This window comes from Gadus morhua, chromosome 23 (assembly GCF_902167405.1).
Source record: "Gadus morhua chromosome 23, gadMor3.0, whole genome shotgun sequence".
NCBI lineage: Eukaryota > Metazoa > Chordata > Actinopteri > Gadiformes > Gadidae > Gadus > Gadus morhua.
Window position 1 is genome coordinate 16,860,728 of NC_044070.1, and position 27,430 is coordinate 16,888,157.

General features: G+C 46.8%; 1 protein-coding gene across 4 annotated transcripts; it reads left to right on the plus strand.

The window, feature by feature from the left end:
• On the plus strand, positions 1-26,518 carry mtrr (5-methyltetrahydrofolate-homocysteine methyltransferase reductase). Of its 4 annotated transcripts, none has more exons than XM_030349005.1 (15): positions 1-102; positions 963-1,107; positions 1,448-1,601; positions 2,058-2,175; positions 2,497-2,962; positions 3,121-3,234; positions 3,793-3,949; positions 4,701-4,789; positions 5,322-5,502; positions 9,665-9,707; positions 10,510-10,693; positions 11,481-11,599; positions 21,767-21,859; positions 25,306-25,533; positions 26,350-26,517. In XM_030349005.1, exons 2-15 carry the CDS (start codon positions 964-966, stop codon positions 26,492-26,494), a joined length of 2,235 nt encoding a protein of 744 aa, XP_030204865.1. In that variant the 5' UTR covers positions 1-102; position 963; the 3' UTR covers positions 26,495-26,517. The 4 variants fall into 4 exon arrangements, with proteins under 4 accessions (XP_030204865.1, XP_030204868.1, XP_030204867.1 ...); XM_030349007.1 differs by having other exon boundaries at positions 43-210; positions 26,350-26,518; XM_030349006.1 differs by lacking the exon at positions 1-102 and adding an exon at positions 369-482 and having other exon boundaries at positions 26,350-26,518.
• The last annotated feature ends 912 nt before the right edge of the window (positions 26,519-27,430 follow it).

Sequence of the window (27,430 nt, forward strand, 5' to 3'; positions counted from 1 at the left end):
ATCTTTAATCACAGTCTCGCAGTCCTATCGGCATCTAAACAACTCCCTGGGAATTCTGGGATTGACTGAAAGTTACTGAAAACCGGCAGTATCTTTTGACAGGTACATTGTCACATTTTCCTATTTGTTTGGAACCTCCTGTGGATCAACATGTCGTATTGTAATCGATGTTTACATATCGCCTCAGATCAATGATGATCCGATTGGCAGGTAATGTCTTCGACACTTCCAATTGCTTCTATAAGCTATACATTTTTTATTTGGGCAGTTTAATCATTATAGTCCAGAAAATGTGTATTTTATTAAGTCCTCGATTTCTCATTAATGTAGACAAGTTGCTTGGCTCTCCGAGCCCACGTGTTCTGTGACTGATGTAACATCCGGGAGTGGCTGTGTTGATGTCAAACGAGGATGCTTTAAAACGTTATCAATATCAACTCTTAACCCTTTTTTGATTACTCTCCGGTTTGAGCATTATTTTGGTGAGGGGACTTATAATAAATATATGTGTGTGTAGGCCTATCTTTGTCTACATTTTATTCGACATGTATGCTTTTATGCTGCTTAGCCTAACAAGCACATCGACTTTGAACTCTGTGAATATTGAATACATTCATTCATCATAATTTCAAAAAGCCACTCATTAATATCGTTTTTGTGTTTGTATAAATTATTTGGACATATCTATCTGTTAGGTACAACCGCTTTGTAAATAAAACTAAACTCATGTGGTTAACAGCTCGAATAGATTAGGAGTTGATAATAGTAGCTTTAGTAAATAAACTATTTAGTAAATAGTATTGTAGCATTTTCATTTGAGCAAATTTTGTGAGTCAAACGTACCAACGGAACTCATTCCACCGGACCACACGTTAACCCTACAAAGAATGGGACAATAGGCTAAAATGCGAAGCAAACCTTTTAAAAAAGGCTAACAAGTATTACACTGATCTTTCTCCCAGAATGCCATGTGAAAAGCAGCCCCGGTTCTTGATTCTTTACGGTTCTCAGAAGGGGCAAGCTCAGTCCATTGCTGAGGGGATAGCCGATGAGGCAGCCGAGCATGGGCTGGTGGCGGAAATCAGCTGCTTAAGTCGGCATGAAGAGGTAAGTAGCCCTCACACTGCCTGCATCACTCTGCTTGCAAGCAATCCTTAATGTTATTAGTTTTATCTTGAATATGTAAATACAATGCAATGCAATTCATGTGCAACATTTTTGTAAGCACACACATGGAAGCAAAGAACAACAACTAACATATTGACATTGACATGGTTTGTGTTGAAAGATGCAATGACCTTAGAGTGTGTAAGCATACCATCCAAAGAGAAAAAAAAAATAGGTTATTACCTAATCGGTCACAATCGCCAAACATAGTGTAGGCCTATGACAATACAGCTGCATTGCAAGTTCACCTGATTACTGATCAGATACATCCTTTTGACAGTACCGTTTGGAGAGGGAGAGTGCTCCTGTGGTCTTCATAGTGTCTACTACAGGAGATGGAGAGCCACCCGACACCACACTTAAATTTGTGAAGACCATCAGGGCGAAGACCCTGCCCAGTGACTTCCTTAAAAACCTTCAATATACACTCTTGGGTAAAGATAAGTTCATGCAGGGCTAAGCCTATGTTCAGTTTATATTTATTTCCAATTAAAGTGTATGCGTGTGTTTGTACTTACATGTATATATATATATAATATGCTGTTCAATACATATATACTTTCAATCTAATATTTGGCTTACAGGACCACAAGTGTGTGTAATTGTGAGTTATTGCCATTACAAGAGATTATCCCTGTCTTTAATAAGCAAATATATACTTACATACGTGTACATAGGTTCCAGTAGCCATCAGATTAGGTTATAAAATAGTGTTCCCTCAAATGTATGTGGCAAATGCTGTTCACACCTATAGATCCAAAACCACTCTAATAGGTGATCCAAAGATAGAGCATCTCCTGGAACAATTGTACTGGTATATTCCCTTCATGCAGGTAGGCGTACCCTTCTCAATGTTTAAGTGTCCTATTTTTTGCCCCGGCCCACTGTAGCTTTAGGAGACACAAACTATGCAAATTTCTGCAACTGCGGGAAAACCATTGACAAGCGGCTACAGGAACTCGGAGCCAATCATTTCTATGCAACTGGACACGCAGACGACGGAACAGGGTAAGTTGTGGAGAAAATGGCAGGTGACTGATTACTTATGTATACGGCTGATTCGTGGTCACGTCTCTACATTTACATTCAGGGCATTTAGCAGATGCTTTTATTCAAAGTGACCTACACAGGTTCATACATACATCCACATACCGACAGTGGCGTCAAACCCAGCAAGGCGACAGCGGAAGAAATTGGGGTTGGGTGGCTGGGGATCGAAGTAGTAACCTTCCGGGTTACAATTCCACCCGCTGTACCTCCTGAGCCAAGCTGGCCTCTGCGATTTTTGATTGATAGTGGCTGCTTGTGGCTGCGTCTGTTGTTTCAAAGGCTGGAGGTCGTGTTGGATCCCTGGATAGAAGGAGTGTGGGACGCGATCAAAGCAGCCTTATCAAAGATGTCATCCAGCAGTCATCCGCCACTCAAAGAAACCCTCAGTGACATGACCAAGGAAAACCCCGCCCCCACATCTCCACCACATGTGGAACTGAATCGCCTGAGTCTTGCAGACAACAAGACCCAAGACTCAATCAAAGCGCCGTTCGACTCAGACTCTAAATTGACGTTAGGCGGTTTGCCATCCACGGAGGTCACGGGGTTGAGCTCTGAGTCGGACGTGGCTGCTGCTAAATCGGCGCAGGAAGCACAGACCGACCAGGTCAGAGAGGAGTGTGTAGTGGCTGAACCCTCATTGACATATTCCCTGCCACCGCTCTCACAGTCCTCCCTCAACGTTCCCGCATTGCCACCTCCCTACCTGGAGGTCACACTGCTGCTGGAGGACAAGGCAGAGAAGGTAAGTGGTTCTGTTCAATAAACAGTCAGATTGACAGGTGTTCTGTCCATCAGATTGTTCTTTCTATCAGTCTTTTAGGCATTTCACAAGGCCTTGTACAAGCAACGACTGTCCTGTTTTTGTCGCTTACCTGTCCTTTTCTCCGTTAAACCTTACAGTTTAATTCATCATTGCATACCGAGACGTTTTATGAAGTGCCTGTAACCAACGCCGTTCAGATGACGAGAGGAGATTCAGTTAAGAAGGCTCTATTGCTAGAGTTGGATATCTCTGTAAGTATAACTCTAACTTCAAATGAAAAAAGGTGGCCCTTTTGTTCTTAAAGTAGTGTTAGATATATGCAAATCATGTATCTGGCTCCTTTTATTGCGGGCAAATGTTTTTTTTGTTATTATAGCGCGGCTTCATTAAAGTAAAGTGATTTCGATTTTTGGAGGTAATTAGAAAACGCTGCAGTGGTTTGAGACAAAGAATGATTGGCTTTGCCTACTCAGTCATATTCAATCATATTCCTATTACTAATAAGTGTGAGTACGTTTTCCTTTTGAACTGTCAAGCCGACAATCTGCAGCTGTTGCGTGGCAACTGCGGCACCTCCTGCACCCCCGTCATGAAGTTTAGTTTATTTCGTCAACTTGAGTCAACTCGGATATTGTTCAAGTTGTATAATGAAGGAAGTGCACTCCGAACAAATGTGTATTCTTTTCCTTTTTTTTTTTGTCACTTGCATCAAAAAGACGATTCCCTTAAAAATAGAGAGGATCTATACAAGAATAAAGGCCAAGCGTGTGTTTCAAACATTCATTGTAAAAATGAAATCCTTTCTTAAGGCCCATCCGACGATGACCTACATGCCGGGGGACTCGTTTGACGTCCTGTGTCCGAACAGAGCGTCTGAGGTGGACGCTGTCCTCCTACGGTTGGGCCTGCAGGACCAGAAACACCAACGCGTTCAGCTGGCTGTGCGGAGAGACACCCAGAAAAGAGGTTAAATCCAGCCTTTTTTATTAAAGTGTATGTAATTTGAAGTTTGGTGGAAGAATGAATTTACATGATTCATAAAATGTCACACAGCTTCCTCCTCCCCCCCCCATCAAGCAATTTAATATCTTGTCAAAATATATATTTTGGTTTAATATTTTCTGTCTGACAGTATAATCTGGGTCTGGGTTGTTCTCTTCGGGAATAGTGCCAATCATGTTGCACAGAAGTAACACCTCTTGTTCTGTGGTTTAAGGCAACAACAAAATGAAATGTCACATTTTTGTTGTTTGTTACTCTCTTTTACCATCTATTTAATGAAAGTAATTGTATAACTAAGTGAATGTGTGCCAGCCTAACATTATGACCAACGTTAAACTGCTGGGGCCTGATCTATTTTGACACCAGGCAGTAAGCAACTCCCACCAGCCATCCAATCACATCATTTTCCCCAGCCCCAATGTCCAGTTCTTGGAACTGTGGCCCATTAAGGGAGCAAGATGGGCCCCGGGTTCCATTCCATGTGTCCTCTGACGCTTATCTTGTCCTGCCCCAAATCTCTCATCCCCATCTCATGCGCCAGCCGCTGGGTGATGCAAACTTTTTAATACATGCCTTCATCCAACCGACCACATCTTGAAATTCAAACTGCATTCAAATGAATGCCCGACCTTGTGGTTATATATTCATATGCTGGTGAACATTAGCTTCTATCTTGTGCTGAATCTTTTTTTACTTCTTCACTCCTTGGCTCCAGGTGCTCAGACACCGCCACACGTTCCTGATAACTGTACTGTGCAATATCTGCTCACGTGGTGCCTGGAAATCAGAAGTGTTCCCAAGAAGGTTAGTTAAGCTTTGTTCCCTTCTTTGGGACTACTTGGCTACTTTCAATTTCCACGATTTTGTTACTCATATTATTTAGTTTGGGTTCTTAACAATTGAAGTAAATATTCATCCAGCCTTCATGTTCAAAACTGATCATGATATACAATATTATTTTGCTCTGAAGTGGTTAAGGCTGAATCTCACAAATTGAAAGATTGGTCTGATGTAGTAAAATATCTTATGTCCCAATGAATTGGGGGAAATTGCGTGCTTGCTTTAATCAAGCAGGAGCTTGATTTTGGGATAGGATTTCAAAAGCCAAAATATTGTAACTTTTATGCCTTACCGAATGCTATAGCTCATTTTATGCACATTTTGTATTTGTATGCAGTGATTTGTATGTTTATCCATCTTTTTTCTTCTTTCATTGCTTGTTTGTTCTATGTGCCGAATGTCGAATGTTTATCTTTAGTAAACAGAATATATTTGTAATCTAAAACACATCTCCATCTAAATATATTCACTTTAATGCTTGACCGCCTATGAATAGGCCTTTCTGCGGGCCCTGGTGGACTGCGCAGGGGACAGTGGGCAGAAGAGGAGGCTACAGGAGCTATGCAGCAAGCAGGGCTCTGCAGACTACAACAGGTTCATCAGAGACTCGTCCCTCTGTCTGCCGGAGCTGCTGACAGAGTTCTCCTCCTGCACGCCTCCTCTGAGCCTCCTCATAGGTGAGGAAGCCCACCATTTATCCCCTCGTACCATATTAAACATTGTCATGTTTGTTAGTCTCCTAATATGGATTTAAGGTGTGTGTGCGTGTGCGTGTGCTGCATACATAATGCATGTTGACGGGGAAAGATGTGATACTGGTGAGTTCATTAAATTAGCCCAACCCACCCGCTGAGATGATGACAACAAGAAAGTAGACTCCATGTGGATGAAATTGTGATCGTTTCTTTAGAATTTATTTTTGATGGATTAATACTCAGTCAGTTTTGAATTAACTTTTCCGGTGGTGTTCTCTCGCCTACCCGCTCTTTGTCTTCATCCGGTGTGGTCACAGCTGTTCCACCTCCGCTGTTGTACAGCAGCAGGCGGAACAAATGAAAGCAACACAGAGGGCCTTTCCCGAAGACCTTGCTCTGGAAAATATCTCAGTTCAGGCTTTACGGCGCTGACAGTGGATGTGAACAGGACGAGCCAGCACCGCAAAGCATCAGGAAGTTCTTGAATTATTTAGTGATCAGTCTTATTTATAGTCCGGGTTCCTGCCTTAAGCTAATAACACTGAGCTTGACAACGCAAGTGTCTTCAGTGATAATTATGATTGACATAGGTGGAAGGTGGTGAAATGATGGCTTTTGGCCAGGAGGACGCCTGGGTGTAGGATATTGGTGTTCGTTACACATCATCATGTACCTCACATATCCCCCAGGTTATGTCAATTAAGTCCTAGCGCACATTCCTTTCCATATTTTTTCTTCCACTTGAAAATACTGTCAGTGGCCACTAGGGGTCAGCCTATCTCTAGTTGACTTTTAAGTGTGTGTGTGTGTGTGTGTGTGTGTGTGTGTGTGTGTGTGTGTGTGTGTGTGTGTGTGTGTGTGTGTGTGTGTGTGTGTGTGTGTGTGTGTGTGTGTGTGTGTGTGTGTGTGTGTGTGTCCGTCCATTATGTTACATAAAATTCATGGACCATTTTTATGTCAGTGGTTTCAAAGAAATGTCACTTGCAGATCAATGCCGGTTTTAGTGCTGGACTTAAGAGTTTTATGTTTGTTTGACTCTTGGGCCTATCTTTTATTAGGGATCTATAATGAGATAGTTGTAATAAAGGGCTAAAACATTGTATTCAGTACTTAAACCCCTCCCCATGTAAAGTTTGATCACAGACTGCAGAATGCGGTTGAAACCCTTGAACCAGCAACACGATTGCTCGTTCTATACTCCACAATCTCTCGACAATGCTGTTAGTGTCTATTGGCACCTTGTTGCGTGGTTGATACCACTGTGGGTGGCTGAGTATGTATAGTGGTATTTTAAAGTAGAGCTGGCAAAAGCACTCTCCGTGACCCGGTGGTTAGAGAAGCGCTGTATAGTACGAAGGGAGTTTGCAGTTAGTTCTGGTCGTCGCTGCAAGCTTGTACACATGGTTGGACTCTTGGGCTTACCTCGGCACCGTGCATCGTTAGTCTCATCGCTACTTCAACCCTCCAACTCAAATATTTATATACGAGGCGATAAAGGTTTCCATCACTTCATTAGATAGTCATCGAGTATGGATCTAATACGCTCAGGCCGAGAACTACTAGACAGTGAAATTAGCTGGATACTATTATGCAGAAGTTCAATTATAAAAAAAAAAAAAAAAACGAAAAAAGAGCTGTGTCACACTACCAGGCCTTCCCGATGTTGGATAACCTCTGTCACCTCACTTGCACACTGCAGCACCTTCCTCCATTCCCCCCCAAACCCCCTCCCCTCTCCCCCCTTTCCATTGTCCTATCGCAGAGGTGAACCAATGCAGAATTGGCGTTCAGGACCTCCTCTTCCTCTGCTGCTGGGCTCCGCAGGGCAACAGCTGTTGGGTGCAAGGCTGACGTCGGGGTGTAGCGGGGGGCGCCGGAGCCGGGGTGACTTTTCATCGGGGGGGGGGGGGGGGGGCAGGCTCACTTTCCCCAAGGACACCGAGCACGGAGGGTCATCCAGGAGGCGTGGGTTAATGGCCAGGGCTGACCCTGCGTGTGACCATCGCGGTATGTTAGCGGGTCACCGGGCGCGTTTGTGCTTCATTAGCCTGAGCCGTAAGGCACTGGGTATTTTTGCTGACCAGTGTTCACTCAGGTATATGCATCCCCCCCCACCCCCCCCCCCCTCAACCCCATCCCAACCCAACCGTAAATAGTAAGGGCGAGGAGGCGTGCACGTCCAGATGTCCGCGGCCAGATGCCAGTCAGGTGTGAACGGGAAAAGCGTTAGGTGTGAGATAGGGATTAAATATCTGCCTCTGACGGGATCTGCAGCCTCCGCCGCGTTGTCATGTTTCATGGGGTTTTGTCGCATAAAAATGTGGTCAGTGTTCACGTACCATCACTGGGGAATGGAGTCTTTTTTTCAAGCTCACGCTTTTCATTTCTGCTCCCAACAGAGGCTTGTATGACACTGCCTTTGGACTAGTTTAATCCTTTATAGTATCCTTTATAGATGAAAGAATATTACACCTTCTGGAAAAGGTGTGAAGATATACATCTATGTCTATATAGATATCTACACATCTATCATTGATAGAGATGTGTATATATATATATATATATATATATATATATATATATATAGGTGGATGTGTAGATTCGTAAGATAAAGTTATTACTGAATCGTATTCAGATGTAGTACGAAGTACCTAAGTGCTCATCTTTTGCAGTCAAAATGAATACCACGTGTGTGAATGTCCCAAATGGGTCATTTCAAAGGCTGTTTCAAATGATTGCCACTTTACGTCTTTGAATATAGTCTGACTCTGTGACCAGCGTCTATAACTAGTGTTCTTCGGGGGGGCCTGCGTCAAACTTACCGGCGGTTTCATCCTACTGATCACCAGTGCGCTGATGCAGACCGGTGATGGATGGCTCTCCATTACTTTGTGTTGCTCAGTGCGAACAAGTTGCTGCTCTGCATTCTGCCTGAAGTTAACAAGCACGCCACGTGGCAAGCTGCTCTGCAAAAGTGTCTGTTTTGACCCTGTAGCACTATTCTGGACGATGGTGGGATTGGTTGTCCAGAGAGATTTCGTTCTTTCAAGATGCCTTGGAGCCTTGTTTGTGGTTTTATAACAAAACATCGACCACTCATTATAAATAAATTAGTGGTCTTGGAAGTTGTATTAGAAATGCAAAAAAGGGATTTTTCCCTTGGTGTTGATGCATACCTTGCGGGCCTTCTTAGCAGACAACCTTATGTGTTTTTCTACACTCTTACCTTGGATCTCGGTATAAACAGTTGAAGCCCTTCCTTTCCACAAGTGCGAGATGGAGGGGTTAGTCACTCACCAGGGTACTTGTTCAATTAGTGAATGAAAGTTCAAGTTAAAATACAGTCATCCCAACCGCGTAACATCACAACGTGCTGTGAACTTCTTACATTTTCTTCTGTAGCTTAAAATTAACTATCCTTTATCCTTTTAAAAAATGACCCCCTGGGAATTTTTATCTGGCCAACCATTATACACCTTTCGTTTAAATCCTTCCAGTAAAATGTGGCCCAAATCCATAATTTATCAAACACATCTGCAAGAGGGCGAGAAAGAATGTGTGCTTCACATGTCAAAGTGGGTATCTACCCGTGTAACGCCCTGAACTGTTTAGGTGTCAGCAAAGGAGAGAAGGGATTTAATACAGCTGGCAGTCTTCCCTTAGTGAACGGAAAAAGACCCAGCTTTATACATATGGCATGACTATACTATAAACAGTTTTGTTTATCATTGAGTAATTATTAGCAGACGGAGCATAACAAATTGGATAAGACTGTTTTTCTTGCACTTGACTTTGACTCCCTTGAAATCGGGCTTTAGTGCAGGGGAGGGGGCGGTGGGAGGATTATACATATTTCTCATGTGCCACCATTTCTATGCTGCTGAGAAACAGGCCACCTACACGGTTCGACATTGCAAGAAGGTCTGTTACCCACGGGACAGACGTATGAACACTTGGGATTCAGTCGCCCCGATGTAAATATAGAAGCGCGTCCTCCGAATGCGCCTCAGGGTGATGGCCGCTGGTCGGGAGTGAGGTTGAAATTAGGAATCTGTTCTTGGTGCTCTCCTGTCTGTTATTAATTCTTCGATGTTGCCCAACGACTCATGATGATGTATGCCGGGGCTTGTGCTTCATATTTCAGAGCATCTGCCGAAACTGCAGCCTAGGCCGTATTCAGCAGCCAGGTAAGTTGATGATGGGCATCCATTTGTAATAGCGTCTTTTCTTTTTTTTAGATTTTAGGCTATCCATAACTAAGCACGATGGAAAGCACTATGAATATGGGGAGGTCTGCTTTGAATTGCAGCACAGCGGTGGTGGTACAGCGGGTTCCACCATTACGTTGGCTTTGAAAAAAGTCTTGCGTCACACGGATCTTAAGTGCATCCAAAGCACTGTCAGAATTCTCCCAGCGCCCCTCATTAGCTCGCTCTCCTCTCTTGCGCTCGTATTTGAAGAGAGCGGTAGCCGAGATTCAAGGGGAGGGATGGGGGTGACTCGTAGTTGATCAGATCAGGTGGTGAGACACTGGGCCTGCATTATTGATGCTGTGGTCAATGGACGCCCCCAGTGGAACTCTGAGAGTGAGGGATGAGGCCACCCGAGAGTGCTTCCTCTTGTAATGAGAACCTGGGCGAGAGAGGCAGGGAGACGGTGGGAGAGACACAGGAAGAAGGTGGGAGGGCCCGACCAGTTGTATCTCTTAAGTGGGAACAAATTGACGGGCGTTTGTTTTGGAAGTATCGTCTGGTGTGTCGGCCGCCATCCTGTTGTCTTTCGTCCTCCCTGGACGACATCTAGGGGGGATGTCACGTGCATGTGTGTGTGTGTGTGTGTGTGATTTCTTTTAAACTTTTTACAGAAGCCTTCGGGAGGTTGTTTTCCGAATTGACCTCTTCATTTCATCCTCTATTTTTGTGCTTTATATATATATATACCTGTCACCCATAACACACACCTGGGGACATCCTTCTCTCTCTGATTTAGCTCCACTCTCAGACACCCCGGGAGGCTGCGTTTCATCTTCACCGTGGTGGAGCTCCCAGCATGCCCCGGGCGACCCGAGGGCCGGCGGGGTCTGTGCAGCGGCTGGCTGGCGGACCTGGTCGCCCCCGTCCTGGTGTGTCCCGGGACCGACGAGTCATCATGCGGCCAAGCCCAGCTGCCACAGGTAAGAAGTGAAACGACAGAGGCAGAAGCGCGTAGGACTGAGAGTGCTCATCGGGCATTCGATGCGTGCCGGACCACTGGCCCGGGACCTTATTTCCATGTGGGCAGATTGGGTGGATGCAGAGGGCCCAGAGAGGTTGTTACGTCAGCGGTGCTTTTGGCTTAAGGCCCCATGCAATCTAAAACCAGACGCTTCGTTGCTTTTACTGCAGACTAGGCTTGCAGATTCTGGACATTGTTGTTTTCTCCGTGCTCGCTCTCTCCCACCTACTCTTCAGCCAACGCTGTAGTCTCTCGACCAGGTCAGAAAAATACAGACGCATGCAGTTTTTAGTTCGTATTGTCTTCCATTAATGACATTCTTAAGAGGCCCTCTGGTGAATTATGTCTGGAGAATGCCAGACATTGTGTGTTCAGTGGTATTTCTAGTGAACCAAAAAAAAAAGAAAACGTGTACTGAAATGCCTAGGCCAATGGCATTAGAATAAGGAAAATGCCATCGCTTTTGTCTTTGCCTTCATTTCAGCTTCTTTACTTTCTTTATGAAGAAAAAACCTCAAGATTTCCTTCTCGCACATCATTCCAAAGGGAAATCTAAGCTGTTGTTTTGCATGGTTGAATAATAAACAGCAGTGTGAACCAAGCGTTCTGGCTCTAGGTTTGCCATCAGTGCTGGTCAGGTAAGCCATTAGTAAAGGCTTTTGCATTAATGGAATAGTATAGATTCTGGATGATCACGGTAATGGGTCTCATTAGTCTAAACGCTCTCGAATGATCTCCGACCGTAGATCCACGTGAGAATGCGACCGAGCGGGACCTTCCACGCCCCCACGGACCCCACCGCGCCCCTGATCATGGTGGGACCGGGGACAGGGTTGGCCCCCTTCCTCGGCTTCCTGCAGCAAAGGTACCCCAACTCATACCCCCACACCACACTCTCCACACTACACACTCCACACTCCACACCCGATCGATGGAAATAGGTTCTTTATTTATCCCCCAGTGGAAATAAAGGCGGCACACATAAGCACATGGGCAATGTGCAAATTAACAAAACCATCAGATAAAATCGCTAATTCAGACAAAAATAATGCGGTCCCAGAAGATAGCAGTAGTTGCACGGTACCATTCCTGTGGTGAGGGTTGTTATGTTTGTTAATTTCTGACTTTTTTTTGTGTGGGCTTATTTTAGTTCCACATTAAATACATGAAAAGTTGTCCACTTAATTAACAAAAGGATACGATAGTTGGCTACCGATCTGGCAGGTGCTGTTTTCTTTATAATGTAGCTACGCAGTGGACAACATTTTCAGCTGAAAGCAGGCGTTGAAAAGTTCACCGCGCGAAGGCGGACGGTAAGCAAGCACCAGCACCAAAGAGAATTATTCCAGCGTGAAATCCACTATCATTGGATGACAACTTGAACATCCAAACACTGAAGCGGGGCCCTTGAGTGCAGCTTGTTGTGCTTAAGCCTTCTTCCCTCATAGGCGGTCTTGCATAACGGCACGTCTAGGTCAAGTAGGTTCCACCGGTTTATCTGCCCGGCGCGGCTGCGATCACATCAGGGATCGTTTCAGAAGCTCCGCGTCTCCTCTATGGGAATAAACCCGGGATCACCCCCTCCATCAATTCCCGTGTCGGGGCTTCAGAGCGCAGTGGTCGGAGCGCGGGGTCAAACTCGAGCACAGATGAATATTGATTCAAACGTAAAGACTTCAGCGGGCGACGAGGCAAGCGGTTAATGTAAATCATTACCAGTAATTGTGGAGGAGTTTGAGCGGGCGTATCGACTGTGGGCCGCGACCCCCCCCCCAACCCTCCTCCTATTGGACCAGGTCGTGGCCTCATCTGACTGAGACGTGGAAAGTTGGATGACTAGATATGTGTTCAAGTACATTGGATTACTTTGTTTGATAAAAACGTGTACATCTTAAACCTGTACGACGGTTTAGATCTTAACCACACACTGCGTGGGAGACTGATACCGGCCAGGATCACATGAGGTCAGGTAGCTCAACCACTTTTTTCTCTCTGAGCGAGTGAGTTTGGAGACCCCAAAAAATCCTCTTAGCTTCTAAAAGTAAATTCCCGTGACCCCGTTGAGAAGCTCTTGACACTCGTTGCCCGTGTCATCGAGAGAGCGATCACGGCCTCCTGGTGACGACCGTGACGCCAGAGGGGAATTGCACGTCTTCGGAAAGCTCTCCACTCACTGACTCACTTACCAGAAGGAGCTGTCGGGTCATCTCCGGGTCAGAAGGGAGCGCTTGGAACCGTGGCTTCCGGGCAATATCCTGTGCCACCGCTGACACGATCAGGAAGTGACCCGGTCATGCTGCTGGAGTACCTATCTGCCGCAATCAGCGGCAGAGATCAAAGACGTGCCACAGGGACACCCGTACCTGGGTGGACGTGGGAGTGGCGCGGACTGATACCGGTACAGCTCTTGGTCATCACACCGGTACCCATATATTACTGTCCAAATCTGATACTGACTTTTCTCATTAAAAGTTTTTCGGATTTTTCTCATTTTAGAATGGATAAAATATTCCAAACCTAGCCAAGTGTAACTTTTTTCTTAACAAAGGCCAGTAATTATGCATGTCCTTGGCGGTGAAATAACATTGAATACAATTTTTTGGCTTTATTAAAAAATAAAAAATAATTACTAGTAGAGAGGAAGATGCCATGTTGAACAAAGCCAACTATTTATTTAGTAACTGGAATAGACGTGCTATGTATGACACCCTGGTCACGATGAAACGGGCCTAATTTCCGGTCAGAGAAATGATGCAGATTCAGTTTATTTCCACTTCTACAATTATTTATTTAATTATCAATTTCATAGGAAATCCTCAGTAGTGCAACAGATGGTTGGTAGGACATTTGAGTGTGTGTGTGTGTAAGGGGAGGCTTCTCCATTGAGGAGAGGGAGGAAGATCCTCCCTAACATTGTTGAGAATAAAAAATTTAGATTGCCCCGACTATTGTAATGAATTAATGCCCTTAAATATGACTACTTTATTGCCTTTGAATATATAATGTTTGTTTCCCTGGGTAAAGGGACATTAGCACCCCCTATCGCCCATTGACAATTACTTCAGTGAGGAACGTCCTCCCTCCGCCGCCGTTCACTCCCATTCATTTTCCCGAAAGTACTGGCGGCCGGTGGATAACATGGGTTTCAATGGGAGAGAGGAGGAAAATCCTCCTCTGAGTGGGTGGGACCTTAAGGGGTCTGATTCGCGCAAAAATCTATCCGTCTGCGCTATGAACCAATAAGCAGGATCCCTGGATGTTGAGCAGTGTTGCCAGATTGGTCCGATTTCCCACCCAATTGGGCTACTTTTAACCATGTTAGGCTGGAAAAATTATCATTGGGCGGGAAATCTGCCCAATCTGGCAACACTGTCGATAACAAACCCGGTCTGCGTTGCCGCGGTGCTCAGTCTGAGAGACGCAGAGCAAGTGAAATCTGCGATAGCGAGATCCTAAATGCACAATGGAAACATTGGAAACGGAGGACATTGTTAACGTCTTATTACAAAAACCATTCCATTCATTCAGAAAGAGGTAGACCACTTCCCAAAATCAAGGTCATCAGAAGTAATGGCAACGTCAGTGTTGTGAGTGCTACATGGTTTGCTAGGTACGCATGACTTACTGGTAGCATTACAAGCAATTGTAACTGAAAATAAACATAGCTAAATAACTTCAGTCAGTGAGGGCAAAAATAGGCCCAATAATAGGCCCAGATTTTTTTATTTACTTTTACAAATCAATAGTAGGCCTGATTTGACTAATATGCTTTGCATCCTTTCCTTCTCAAATTACAGTGATGCCACTGCTGGCTTTGTATACATTTTGTTCACATAACTCCCTCCCTGCTATTTTGTAGTTCACCAAAACACCCTGAAACAACTTGAGTCTCACATTCTTATGCCACCATACACCAACAGTGCAAGCAGGCCAATGGCAACCAAGCGCGCAGTCCTTCCTCCCTCACTTGAAAAACCACCAGCCGCCACTGGTGTGTGTGTGTGTGTGTGTGTGTGTGTGTGTGTGTGTGTGTGTGTGTGTGTGTGTGTGTGTGTGTGTGTGTGTGTGTGTGTGTGTGTGTGTGTGTGTGTGTGTGTGTGTGTGTGTGTGTGTGTGTGTGTGTAAGCACAGGTGTGCACAGGTGTGTGCAGGTGTGAACAGGTCTGTGTATGTGTGGTTCCTGGAAGGTCAGAAACAGAAGAAATTAGCCAGGGGCTAAATCATTACATTACACTAATGTGTAATGTGTGCCTCTTGGCTAAGTGATAAGCAGTACGAAGCCTGGGGCAGGGTTATTCAACTGCTTTTTTAAAGGGGCCATATTATTGAAATCTAAGAGGGGCCGGAAAAAAATATTTGTTGCATTTAAGCACTTAAATGTTACCATAAATAACTGAATAAAATGTTGAGTCAAACATTTCTAGATAGACCTGTGTTCTTAATGTATTGTAAATGTATTTAAAAAAAAAAACAATAAAAATAAATGGCATCAGCCATAAATCAATTCAGTAGGTGATCAGGTGATAAGACACTTGTATTTCTAAGAGAAATTTATGTTGTTCACTTAATCAGTCACTGCATCTTCGAGGACATCTGGCTTGCAGTCTTTCACTGTTTAAGAATGGGACAAAAGTTATATTTTTCTTACCAAGAATCCATGCAGCATGGAGTGAGGCTATGATACTCCTCTCTTGTTGCGTACACGACCTGTACCCTCTGTTGATAATTCAGAGTGAGCCTCTGCACTTTGATTCAAAGAGTATCCGAGCCCTTTGGATAAGTTCCCTTGAAGTTGAGTGATGCTGCGCTCCTCAGATTGTATTATTGTGTTACTGCGATTGCCTCGTTGCAGATCAAACGTTTGGTCTTTGGACCCAATTTACAAAAACATATTTTACAGTCGATTCCATGCCTCCACACCGCCTGCCCTTGCACCTTCTCAATGTGGATAACAAGATTTAAGTCCTCAAACGTGTAGCAAAAGCAGAGACACTTGTTAGCGCCCGCACAGAGACGTAGGTCGTAGGGGAGGGATAAAGCAGATAAAACACTTTCCTATTGGAAGACATTTAACAGGCTCTCCATCATGCTTAGAACCCAGCAAGGGGAAAATGTATTCTGATTGTTCTAATAAATCATCTGCATGCCGCCAGTTGAATAGGCCTGGCCTAAGGTGATCAAACAATAACTGGTATTTGAAGTCCTCAGGTAAATCCCCATGTGGGCCAAGAATGGCCCACATGGGGCCATTCAAAGTCCTGTCTTAAGCATCGTCCTCATCTTCCTCCTGGAGCTGAAGGCATTATGTTAGGAATACTGTAGGCCGATGTCAAAAGCCAATTCCATGATTCTGCGAATGATAGGGTCATTGTATGATTTGCTGGTCCGACCTGAGGGTAGCAAGGAGTAGACTGGGGGGGAAAGCTGGTGCAGGATCATAGAATAGATTTGCTGGCAAGCAGGAGACACTGCACTGGCTGGTTGTTGCTTTGCTAGCAAACCCCTCTTGGGGAGCAGAAATGGAGGCTGTCGCGGTTACTTTGTGGTTAAACCGGGCAAGAGGGAGAGCTGGCTGTGGCCAAGATGGCCGAAGGGCAGGACTGCGGCTCGCAGCTTGGGCTAGAAGTGTCTGTGGCCTGGTCAGGGGGAATAACGGCAGGAGCTGAGCAGAGTGCAGCTGGCGTGATGCTGGTGTCTGTCGAGCATAGGAGGAGTGGTGGGAGTGGTGGCTGTCTTCCGGAGCTTGACTGTAGGCGAGGGCATCTGGTGCAGTGTGCAGGCGGCTCCCATGGTGAAGCCGGTCTGGCAGGCTGGGGGGGGGGGGGGGGGGGGCGGGGTGGGGGGCAGCAGCTTTGACTCTGAGAGGTTCAGACACACGGTACTGGATGCCCACAGCAATGCAGGTGCTCTGCCTTGTTGGTTAGCACGAGGGATGATGGGGAGATTGAAGTAACGGTCGGTGGATATGGGCGGTGGAACTCACTGGAGGGAGGGAGGTAGTTGAGCAGAATATCTAGTTGAAGAGGTATTTCCTTTAACACTCTCTGGGCCCTATCTTGCATCTGGTGCAATTGACTTAATCGCTGGCGCATGTGTCGTTGCTAGTTTGCAACTGGCGAAGAGCGTTCTTTTCCCTCATGCGCCACGCGTCGGTAAATTAGGGAATGATCTTGCGCCCCAAGGGGCGGCTCGGCGAAAGGAGGAGGCGTGTTCTGGCGCAAACGAGGAGGCGTGTTCTGGCGCAAACGTTCCCTGGTGCTATTTTGACGTTTCAGAAACCACTTGCGCCACAAACCAGGAAATACCTGGTTTAGTCAGTGGCGCGTTGTTCAGATGCTATTTTAAGGGCGCATGCATAATGTTACTTGTGCGCCTCGCGCATACACTTTCCTTCTCTCACCTACCTAGCCACACATTCTTGGTAAATTATTTGGGAAATAACAGCTGATGCAGCGGTAATAAGTTGTACGTTTAAATCAATGCATCTGCAAACACCGTACAGCGAACACATATTTTCTTGACAGACATCATGTACACGCCCATAACTTTTAGGATTGATGAGTATTTGATCGTGAGAAAATATTGTTTTACCGCGACTGAGTGTGTGTGTTAAAAAGAATGAATCAATGTGGGCGCGCGTGACACACACACGCGCGCATCCATCTGTTTAAACACACGCAAACTAAAAACGTAACGCACAATACGTCCTTGGCAATGTATATTAAGGGGGGGACACATGCATATTAGGAACACAAGTCAATAACGACAATGCATACATACTGATAAGAAACAATGTTTATAATGTATTGCGTGTATCATTAAATAGCATTAAATAGAACCACATTAAATAGGACTCAGTTGTGGAAGAAAACCTTATTCCATGTGTGAATTAGGCCATATTATTTGGCCATAACTGAGCCATTGGAAGTTTGAAATTCATGTGCATCTGTCTCATCGGAGACTGCAGACGCGCTGTCAAAATATCAACTCGTCAGATTCAGATGCGCTCATGGCTCTTAAAGGGGATGGGAGCTTGCACTCTCATTGGTTTATTGCACGTTACGCCCAAACCCCACCTACGGGTAATTAGGCTACTTCAGACCGACCCTTTTTAGATTTGCCCCGGGCGCAAGACTCATTTTTTGCGCCGGTAAACTAGCGACATCGCCATAGAACCGCCCACAAAGCTACTTGCGCTTGGCCCTTCTCACTTGCATTTCAGACCGTTAAAATAGGGCCCTCTGTATCAATGTGGAGCTCCGTCAATTGGTTGGTGACCTGCATAATGCAGGCCTCCCTCCTACCCCTTCTGTCGGTGGTGATGCTTGGCTCAGCAGCTACAGCAGAGCTTTGAGGTGAGGATAACCTGAGGAAAATGTACCGGTGGGTTGTAGTCTGAGGGATCCATTGCTGAATGATGATATTGTGGTGGCGGTGAATAAAATAAGATAGTCTTTGTTTTTCCAAAGGAGGTTTGCCTTGGACATATAAAGTATCTTGGGTTAAATCTAATAACATATTGTGTACATACAGTACATACACAGGTGGTCACCCATACACATTTCCACATGCATGCACAGACTGCGATAAACAAACATATTGTGTACTGAAACATCGTCCGACACGCCTGTAATCACATAATGATATTTTCATTGAATTGTATTTTATGGTTTGGTCCTCTCTAGTAAAAGTCTCTTGAAGAAGCCATGGCGCAGCAATAAGACGATCCGACTTGACGGACGGCTTGTGATAGACGTGCTGTTGACTTTGGTCGTGATGAAACGGTTTGATTCAGTTTGCTCGTAATCTACATTGATTGATGTGATTCACAATGACAACTTCAGTGGTGCAACACAGGGAACCTGTGGCATTTGAATACGTATGAACAAAGGTGTGGTTTTACGCACAGGTGTTCTGTTCCTGAAAGGTCAGGAACAGAACAAATTAGTCAGAGGTAAATAAGCTTTGCATCACGACACAAACATAATTCCAGTACTTCTCTAAATGACAGGCTCAACAATAACAAATAATGAAACTCGTAAAGGCCGATTGCAGGGCCCCAACATCACGCCACCAATCCCCGGTACGAGATTTATCCTGTGACAGCGACTGCATATATGAAAGCGTATGGGGTATGCCTGAAGGGAGGGGAGGGATGTTTTTCAGTTGGGTACAAACATAAAGATGAGTTGTTGTGTTTAAATAAACCAAATGACATGTGGCATTTAATGCTTGCAGCTGTCGATCATTATTGCCGTCTAACAGAAGGTATTGTACGGGCAAGAAATCAACAATTTCTTGGTCATAAAATGCAAGCTGCTACAAAGTTGGCGCATGCTGAACAACAGGTAGGCCTGATGGAGAGATGTGCATCACGCTTGAATATGCACATGCAGGCAATGTAACAAGGGTTCAACGCTTTGCTATATGGGCCGACTCTGTCTGTCTGTCTGTCTGTCTGTCTGTCTGTCTGTCTGTCTGTCGGCCAGCTGAGTATCGTAGCGACAGCTGTCAATGAGGACCTGTCTCTGGGGGACCAGCATGCAACAGAACCTGAGAGAACTTGAGCTTCCAAACAAAGCCTCAGATTCCGCTGCGCGATAAGAGATAACAATCGCCATCTTGTCAGCGGGATGCTGTACACGCGCCTCAAGGCCGGTCGGCATGACAACAACACGCGGCACGGTTTCGATCCTGTCCTCTATAAACCCGTAGCGCGGCCTTCACCACCTTCCTTTGCTAATCGATGCCGCTGCTTTCAAAACTCTGTCGTATCGCCGGCATCAGGTGCAATAGGAGGCCTGGCATGTGATCAAAGCCACCCTTGGTGGCACCTGTGATGCTTTTAGTGCACTCTGGGAGCGTCTGGCATCGATTACTTTGGTCTAGCCTCTATCGAGGCTGAGGAATGGAACGTGCGGAAAATTATTTCCGAAATGTCCAGATGTAGAAATCTGGGAACAGATAAAAAAAAAGTTGGGGAAGGCGTCGCACTGCCTCACTAACAAGCTTCCAAAGAAACTTGTCTCTCGCGTAACATTGTTTAAGTCAGCTCAGGCGAAGGGCTTAGCACATTCAATATCGCAGTGTGAACGAGCATAAACAAACACCAGGTCTCCATTTATCATTCCAACCAGACAGCTGATTACAATTATAGCCTGTGTTGCTGCTCCTGTATTCGGCTGAATGTGATTTAAATTCAACATGCAGGAGGGTAGAGGAGAAAGCTTGTAAATGGGAGTAATCATTTTGCACAAGCCGCTGATTAAGCCCGGAGTAGCGTTGTTTAGCAACTTGCGTTGTTTTTGTTTGTCTTTGGTTTAGTCGTTGTTGCTGTTTCGTCTTCCGCTGTGCCTTGGAAGAGTGAATCTTCTTCCCGCTGAGCTGCCAACGTCATTCATGCCACTGATGGTGGACGCGAGATCACGTGCGATAATCACTGTGTTTGCCTGGTCCTCGGGGCCCAGCGTGCTTCCCGCGTGCTTCCCTTACCACCCGGCGCTCATCTGAACGCCGCTGAGAGGCAAACGCCCCCCGGGACACCAAATAGAGTTCCACCGCACATTCTGCTCTTCCCCTGGCGTCGGTCCTACATTCTAATTTATATGTGTGTGTGTGTCTGTGTGTGTGTGTGTGTTTTTGTATTTCCACCGTAGGTATGCATCGCGATCTGATTTGTATGCAGGGAGGGCGGCCAGAGTGGTCTGCTCAGAATGGGATCCAGGTTTTTCATATTGGTATTGATCCCTCCAGGGCAGACGAGAGAGTTGAAGAGAGGGAGTCGGGTAGAGAGAGAGAGGGGGGGGGGGGGGGGGGTAGGGGGCTGATGGGGCAGAGGTGCCTAACCGAAATGAGTTTACTCCAGGCTGTTTGTAGATCAGAGGCAACTCTTCCCTGATGCTAATGGTTGGAGGGGTCTGGACTGGAGGGAGCTCTGCCCCCCCATTCCTCTCGTTCCCCCTCCCACCCACTTCTCACCTTTCCCCCTCCGTAGGTGAATAACAAACTTCCTCTGCCTTAACATTCCTACTAATAGAACAAATTAGTCTCATCTACTCTTCGCTTTTTGGTATCTCTCCCTCCCAGTGGTTCAGCGGTGTTTGTTGTATTTACCGCGCGGTCTTAATGGGTGGAGGAGTGAAGGTTGGGGTGCATACGGCTCCATCCTAAACAATATCCGTTTGGGCGTTTTTACGAGCGCAAAGAAAGCGCTGTGGAAGTAAAAAGGCAAACAAAGTGGTGCTCTATCTCCCGGTGAACGCCCGCCCCCCCCCCCCCCCCCCCCCCCCAGGAGGGCGCCGTAGCCTTTCCTGGAGATGCAGCAGCCCGACATAAGAAGCCTAATCTCCATGTCTCTCCGGGGAGGCAGATCCCCCCCCCCCCCCCCCCCCCGCGCCTTCGTCTCTCCTCCCCCTTTCCACCCATCAACTCCCCCCTCCCTCCGTCCTCCTCCCCAGATGGGGGTATCAGATAAAGCCGTCCCACCATTAAAGGGTCATGTGACTGATTGCTTCATAAAAAGCGCCGCGGCTCCACTGTGTCATCGCGCCGGCATTACTTGCTGCAAAGGACTCTGGGAGAGTTGCCAAATTCACACACGCGCCCTCGCACACAAACGGGAGGATTCACGTGTCCATGCGACATTTGAGTCGTCCTTTTTTTTTTTTTCACGTGTGCGGCTTCACACGTGCACATACACGTGCACACACACAAACACACATGTACACACATACGCACGCACACACTGTGGACTGGCCTCCCAAGTGCCACCTCCCTCAAGCCGCTGGCGGGGGACGGCCTCCCGTGTCGTTGTTGTTTGGGTGCGAGTTAACGACTTGGTGTTAATGTCCTCATCGCCCCACACACACACACACCGAGATGATTCATCCGCTAATTGCCAGCGTTCCCTTCATTCTTATTACAGACAATTAATGGCAGCGCTGCTGCCGTTTACTCTCTGCAGCCCCTCTGTCCGCATTGATTATCCCCTGGAACCCATTGTTCGTTATAGTTCTACGTGTCTTTTTCCCAGGGAAATTGAGAGGCGAGACAGCCCCGAGGTGGCGTTCGGCGAGACCTGGCTCTTCTTCGGCTGCCGCCACAAAGACGGGGATTACCTATTCAGGTGAGATTGATGGCCGCGGTGTTTTTAACGGGCTGTTCGGGACACACACTCATTTGCATAGAGCCACAGCCATACACATACCGATGAGTGTTTGGGGGGGGGGGGGGGGGGGGGGGGATTGACAAAGCCGTAATGCTCCGTCTCTTTATGGATATATTCATTGTGGCAGCCCTCGTAAAGCGGCCAAAGAGTTTTGGTCTTTTCCCTTTTCTTTCCGTTTTTGATGAAATGCCGAAAACAAACGATGTGTGTTTGGCGGAGTGGAATTCCTCCCAGACTGCCAGGGAAAAGACTGCAGGGGGAGAATCCTGCTGGGATACCTTTTTTTTATTATTAATTTTTTATGTGTTCGATGCTGGACATTTTTCGACTTTCCCGCAGCATTCCTATGAAAATTTATGTATTGGGTTTTTCCAATATTTTTTCTTGACAGATTCATTTGTTGCAATGTATGTCGTTTATGAACGACATGCATACATTAAGGTAGAAGTGGAAACCTGATTTGAAATGGAACAATCCAAAACGGGACCACTGGCACACTGGTTCCAGGGTTGGTTGGCCTTTACCTTACTGAAGGAGTGCTGTTTTCTTATCAAGGCATTGATGCTTCCACATGAGTAATAAATGGTGCTTCTCCTGCCTCGAATGCGCAAGGCACGCTTATGTTTCCATGAGTAAAGATGTTAAGTAGTGACAAATTGGGTTTGGTGGTGATTATGGGGATTACATCCAGACCTTGTCTTTTTAACGATGCCGCACGCCTCGCAGCACTTTTCCCTCCGTGTATGCAACAATGCGTCCTCCAAATTGTTACACATTGCTTCATTTATCAACACAGACGTGTACAAATGTGACTTTACTTTCAGAATGAAGGATTGCTTGGTTCAGGCTTTGTACAAACACAGGCGTCGTTGCTGCATGTTCTGGGCAGAGTGGTGTTCTGTGTTTCCATGGCGAGGAGGGACATTCAGAAGATGATGTCAGGGACGTTTGTGCCCGGAAGTGTGCTCAGGGACATCTTCTGATTCACGCAGGGCATCGACAATGTGGTCATAAGCCATTCGGCTTTGCCTCCAAACAAGTAACTACTTTGTATTTGTATGGCTGGATGTTAATACGCCTTGCATGACCTCGGTAGAGCAAAGTAGATTCCTGATTGTTGGGCACGAAACACAATCAAATGCCATTATTGTGATTTGGCATTAATAAGAAGGAAAAAGCTTGACGCACGGCGATCACCGCCCCAATCCAATCACCACATTTGCTGCAATCAAATCGAGCCTCGAATTAAACTGAAATGCTGAAGGGGAGTGAGCTGAATTGGCATTGAGTGAGCAACCTTTAAATCCAAGACAACCCCAACAGTTCAGTACGGTTCCTGTTAATTGTTCTTTAGGGCCTCACCCACCGCCACACAAATGTTGTCCCATCAAACGCAAACCCCCTACCCAGTGTTGACCAAAGACATGGTAGTGCCCATGCTGTGTGTGACGTTCCAGTTACTGGATCCATCCAGGAAGAGAGTGTGTGTGTGTGTGTGTGTGTGTGTGTGTGTGTGTGTGTGTGTGTGTGTGTGTGTGTGTGTGTGTGTGTGTGTGTGTGTGTGTGTGTCATACTTGTGAGCCATTATTCATTGTCCCCATATCCATATCCTTAAAAATAAAAAAGTCACCAGTGGGGAATAAGTGGTCCGTTGAATTTCAACCAGGTTATAAATAGCGTGCGGTCGCCCCGACGGACTCGTGAGACAGGATGTAATGAACCCTCTTGTGTTTCCGAACCAAAAGTAAAAAAGTGTCAAGTTAAAATCAACCCCATTCACCCCCCCCCCCCCTCTCTGTATTTAACATCTGTAGTCGAAAGCTAGCTCAAATATTACCCTCCCCTCAAAAATAGTCTCCCTGTCTCTCAGCCTCTCTGTGACTCTCTCCCCTGTGCAGGGTTTATTTATTTCCAGTCTTTCCTCCCTCGCTCCATGGACTGTATTTTCAGGCTGCCAGGAAAAATGAGACGGCATGCGATCTCCTTCATTAGCAGTCTAGCCACATTGCCGTGGTCTGTTCTCTGTATAAACACATCACCGGGCTACCTGGCAGGCTCCCCTTCCGGAGCTCCTCCAATACGGTTACGGTTTTTGTAAAAGCGAGCCATTAGTACGACCGTGTGCCTCTCGGGGAAGGCTGGCATCGGCGGGCGCGACCCCACTCCACACCTCTCGTGCTAGGGGTTCAGGTCGCTCCGTCTCTCCTAATCCTCTTTGTTCGACACTCATCTCCTGTTCCTTTTTTTTCATGCAGTGAAACGTGAGGTGACTCGAAAACTTGAGATTTTCCGGTTATCTCTTGTGCAGTGTTTCTCTCTCCCGACATAAAGACCTGTTGGAGAACAAACGCAACCCGGTGTTTAGACTGTGGCCTCCGAACGTTGCTAAAACAAACCCGAGTCTGAGGATTGCTTCAAAACACACTCCTAAGGCAAATCCTTGCTGTGTGTTTGTTGTGTGTCTGTCTGTCTGTATGTCTGCTCTCTGAGATGAGGGTGTGCGTAGGAGGAGGTGTGTGTGTGTGTGTGTGTGTGTGTGTGTGTGTGTGTGTGTGTGTGTGTGTGTGTGTGTGTGTGTGTGTGTGTGTGTGTGTGTGTGTGTGTGTGTGTGTGTGTGTGTGTGTGTGCTGTTCCCAGCTGCTTCTTTAACTAAGGCTCCCCAAACTTTTGCTCTCTCGCTATCTGCCTTGGTCGTTTCCTCCCCACTTCTGAATCCGCAGCAAGCAAAGCGCTGGCGAGAAACCCACCGGGGAGTTCATGTTGGCAGCCAGTTCCCCGCTGGGCACCAAAGGTTACAGGCCTGGAAGGATTAATAGCAGAAAAAAAAGAAGAAATGTTACTGTGACTCAACCTGGTTTGATTTCGTATTTTCGTATTTAAGTGATACCTTGCCACCCTACGTCCTGTTTTATTACGAAACGTCTGTGGGTGGTAGAGCGGTTTACTTTGACCCTATTTTTCTTTGTTTCTTGCCTAGAGTAATGTTCTACCGAGGCGTGATTTTTCTCGCCTTTTTTGTTTTCGCTAAGGAAACGCGATAAGGAGTGGGGGGGTTATGTACCTTTAAACACGCGGCGGGGCATCTCCACGAACCACGCTGGAAAGCTGAATGCTTCCGTCGTCAAAAGGCCGCGTCTCACCAGGAAAGTAGAGCGTGCAGAGTGTTGATGTGTAACGACGTCGTCAAAGCAGCGCTCCAGACGAAAGTGAGCGCCACTTAAGACCGACGTCCCGGTGTTAGTTAACGCACCACCTCCCCTCACGTTCGCTCACTTTAACCCCCCCCCCCCCCCATGTTCACCCTTGTAACAAAAAATCCATCCATGTTGTGGATGCTGTCGCCTCACCACTGAACCCCTTCCCCTGCTCGTCTCGCTGTGTTTCCCTTCCCCTCGGTTCCCCAGAGAGGAGCTGGAGGGCTTTGTGTCCAGCGGGACTCTGACGCATCTCAAGCTGTGCTTCTCCAGAGATGCCGCGGCGGCGGCGGCGGCGGGGGGGGAGGAGGCGGCGGTGCCCGCCGTCTCGCAGCCGCCACCGGCGTGCCCCAGATACGTCCAACATAACCTGCGGCTCCACAGTCAGCGCGTCAGCCGGCTCCTGCTGCGGCACGACGCACGTCTCTACGTCTGCGGGTGAGCGCGGCCGCACCAGAGCGCTGGGGGGGGACGGGATGGTTGTGGTGGTGATAAAGATACGGGGGAGGAAGGTGGTGATAAAGCCATGGAGGAGGAGGAGGAGGAGGAGGAGGGTGACGATAGTGATAAAGGTGTTGAGCAGGATGATGATGTTGGTGGTAAAGCTGTGGAGAAGAGTGATGATGATGGGGATAAAGATGAGGAGTAGGATGGCGATGGGGATGAAGCTGTGAAGGAGGATGGGGGTGAAGTGATAAAGGAGTAGAGGATGATGTTGATGATTGTGATGAGGAGGAGGATGATGATGATGATTGTGATGAAGGTGTGGAGGAGGAGTATGATGATGATGATTGTGATCAAAGTTTGGAGGAGGATGATGGTGATTATTGTGCTAAAGGTGTCGAGGAGGAGGTTCATGATAGGATAAAAGATGATTTCATTTCTAAAGATGTGGATGTGAACAAAGATAGTGGTACAGATGTGGAGGAGGAAGATGAAGTTGATGATGAAGATGTGTGGAGGAGGGTGAAGGCGACCTTCTGATTATCTGGAAAAATGATGATGTTCGAACATTTTGACCAGTTCTTTTCTCAAGGGGTGCATTTACCGCACTCACTTACCTTTTGAGATCAGGAAAAGCCAATGTTTTTTTTGGGTCTGAAAGAGATTGGTACATCCAATGTACCACTTCAAAGAAAACAAGAAAAGAAAAAAAAAAAAACGGTGTTGGCTCTTCCTGACCCAAAAAGGTAAGTGAGTGCTATAACACGTCCTCACCCACGATAACCTCAGCTCTCCGTTCTTCATCATCAGCGATGCACGGAACATGGCGAAGGACGTGAACGACACGCTGATGGAGATGGTCAGGGCGGAGCTTCAGCTGGACCAGCTGGGAGCCATGAAGACACTGGCCGCACTGAGGGAGGAGAAACGCTACCTGCAGGACATCTGGGGCTGAGGAGGAGGAGGAGGAGGAGGAGGAGGAGGAGGGGGAGGAGGAGGAAGAGGAGGAGGAGAAACACTACCTGCAGGACATCTGGGGCTGAGGAGGAGGAGGAGGTGGAGGAGGAGGAGGAGTAGGAGGAGGAGGAGGTGGTGGTGGAGGAAGAGGTGGAGGAGGAGGAGGAGGAGGAGGAGGTGGTGGAGGAAGAGGTGGAGGAGGAGGAGGAGGAGGAGGAGGAGGAGGAGGTGGTGGAAGAGGTGGAGGAGGAGGTGGTTAAGGTGGTGGGGGCAGGAGTTGGGGGATAGAGCGCTTGGATCCCCATCTTTCCCCTCTATCCCCCACAAGGACAACCCTTATACAAAAGGATGTAATAATTAGGTCCAGCAGTAACCTTGGCAACTGTGGGGGGAGAATGAAAAGAAGTGCCGTTACTTAAAGTTGTCCAACTAATAAAAAACACATTTTTCTCGTATGGGAGTATGTTGTGTACTGGCCCAGGGACATCTCTCCACCAGGCCGGCTCGCGCCGTACGTTGAGAGGAAGGAATGACCTTGGGTGCGGGTTCGGCCCTGCCGGGGCTAAAAAAGGCTTTTAGTGTGGATGATGAGGCCCCCGCACTTTTCTCTGTTCTGGGGAAAGGCATTTAGTCCAGCCCAATCTCGCCTTCCCAATGTGAGTAGTAGACTGAAAGTGGATTTTGCAGGCGGTTTGGATGGTGAACAGCCCCCCCCCCCCCACCCACCCACCCACCCACCCAATCTGTGGCTCTTTTACCAACACCGCCGAAAGAAAATGTTGTAAGTTGTTACTTACCGGTATCGAATTACATCATATTTTTTTTTTTTTTTTTTATCAGCAGTCTCTTCTCCTTACTTTGTTTTTTTTATGCATCACTGCCAAACTAACAGCAAGCTACATCTCAGTATTTGGTATAACATTGTCCATTTATT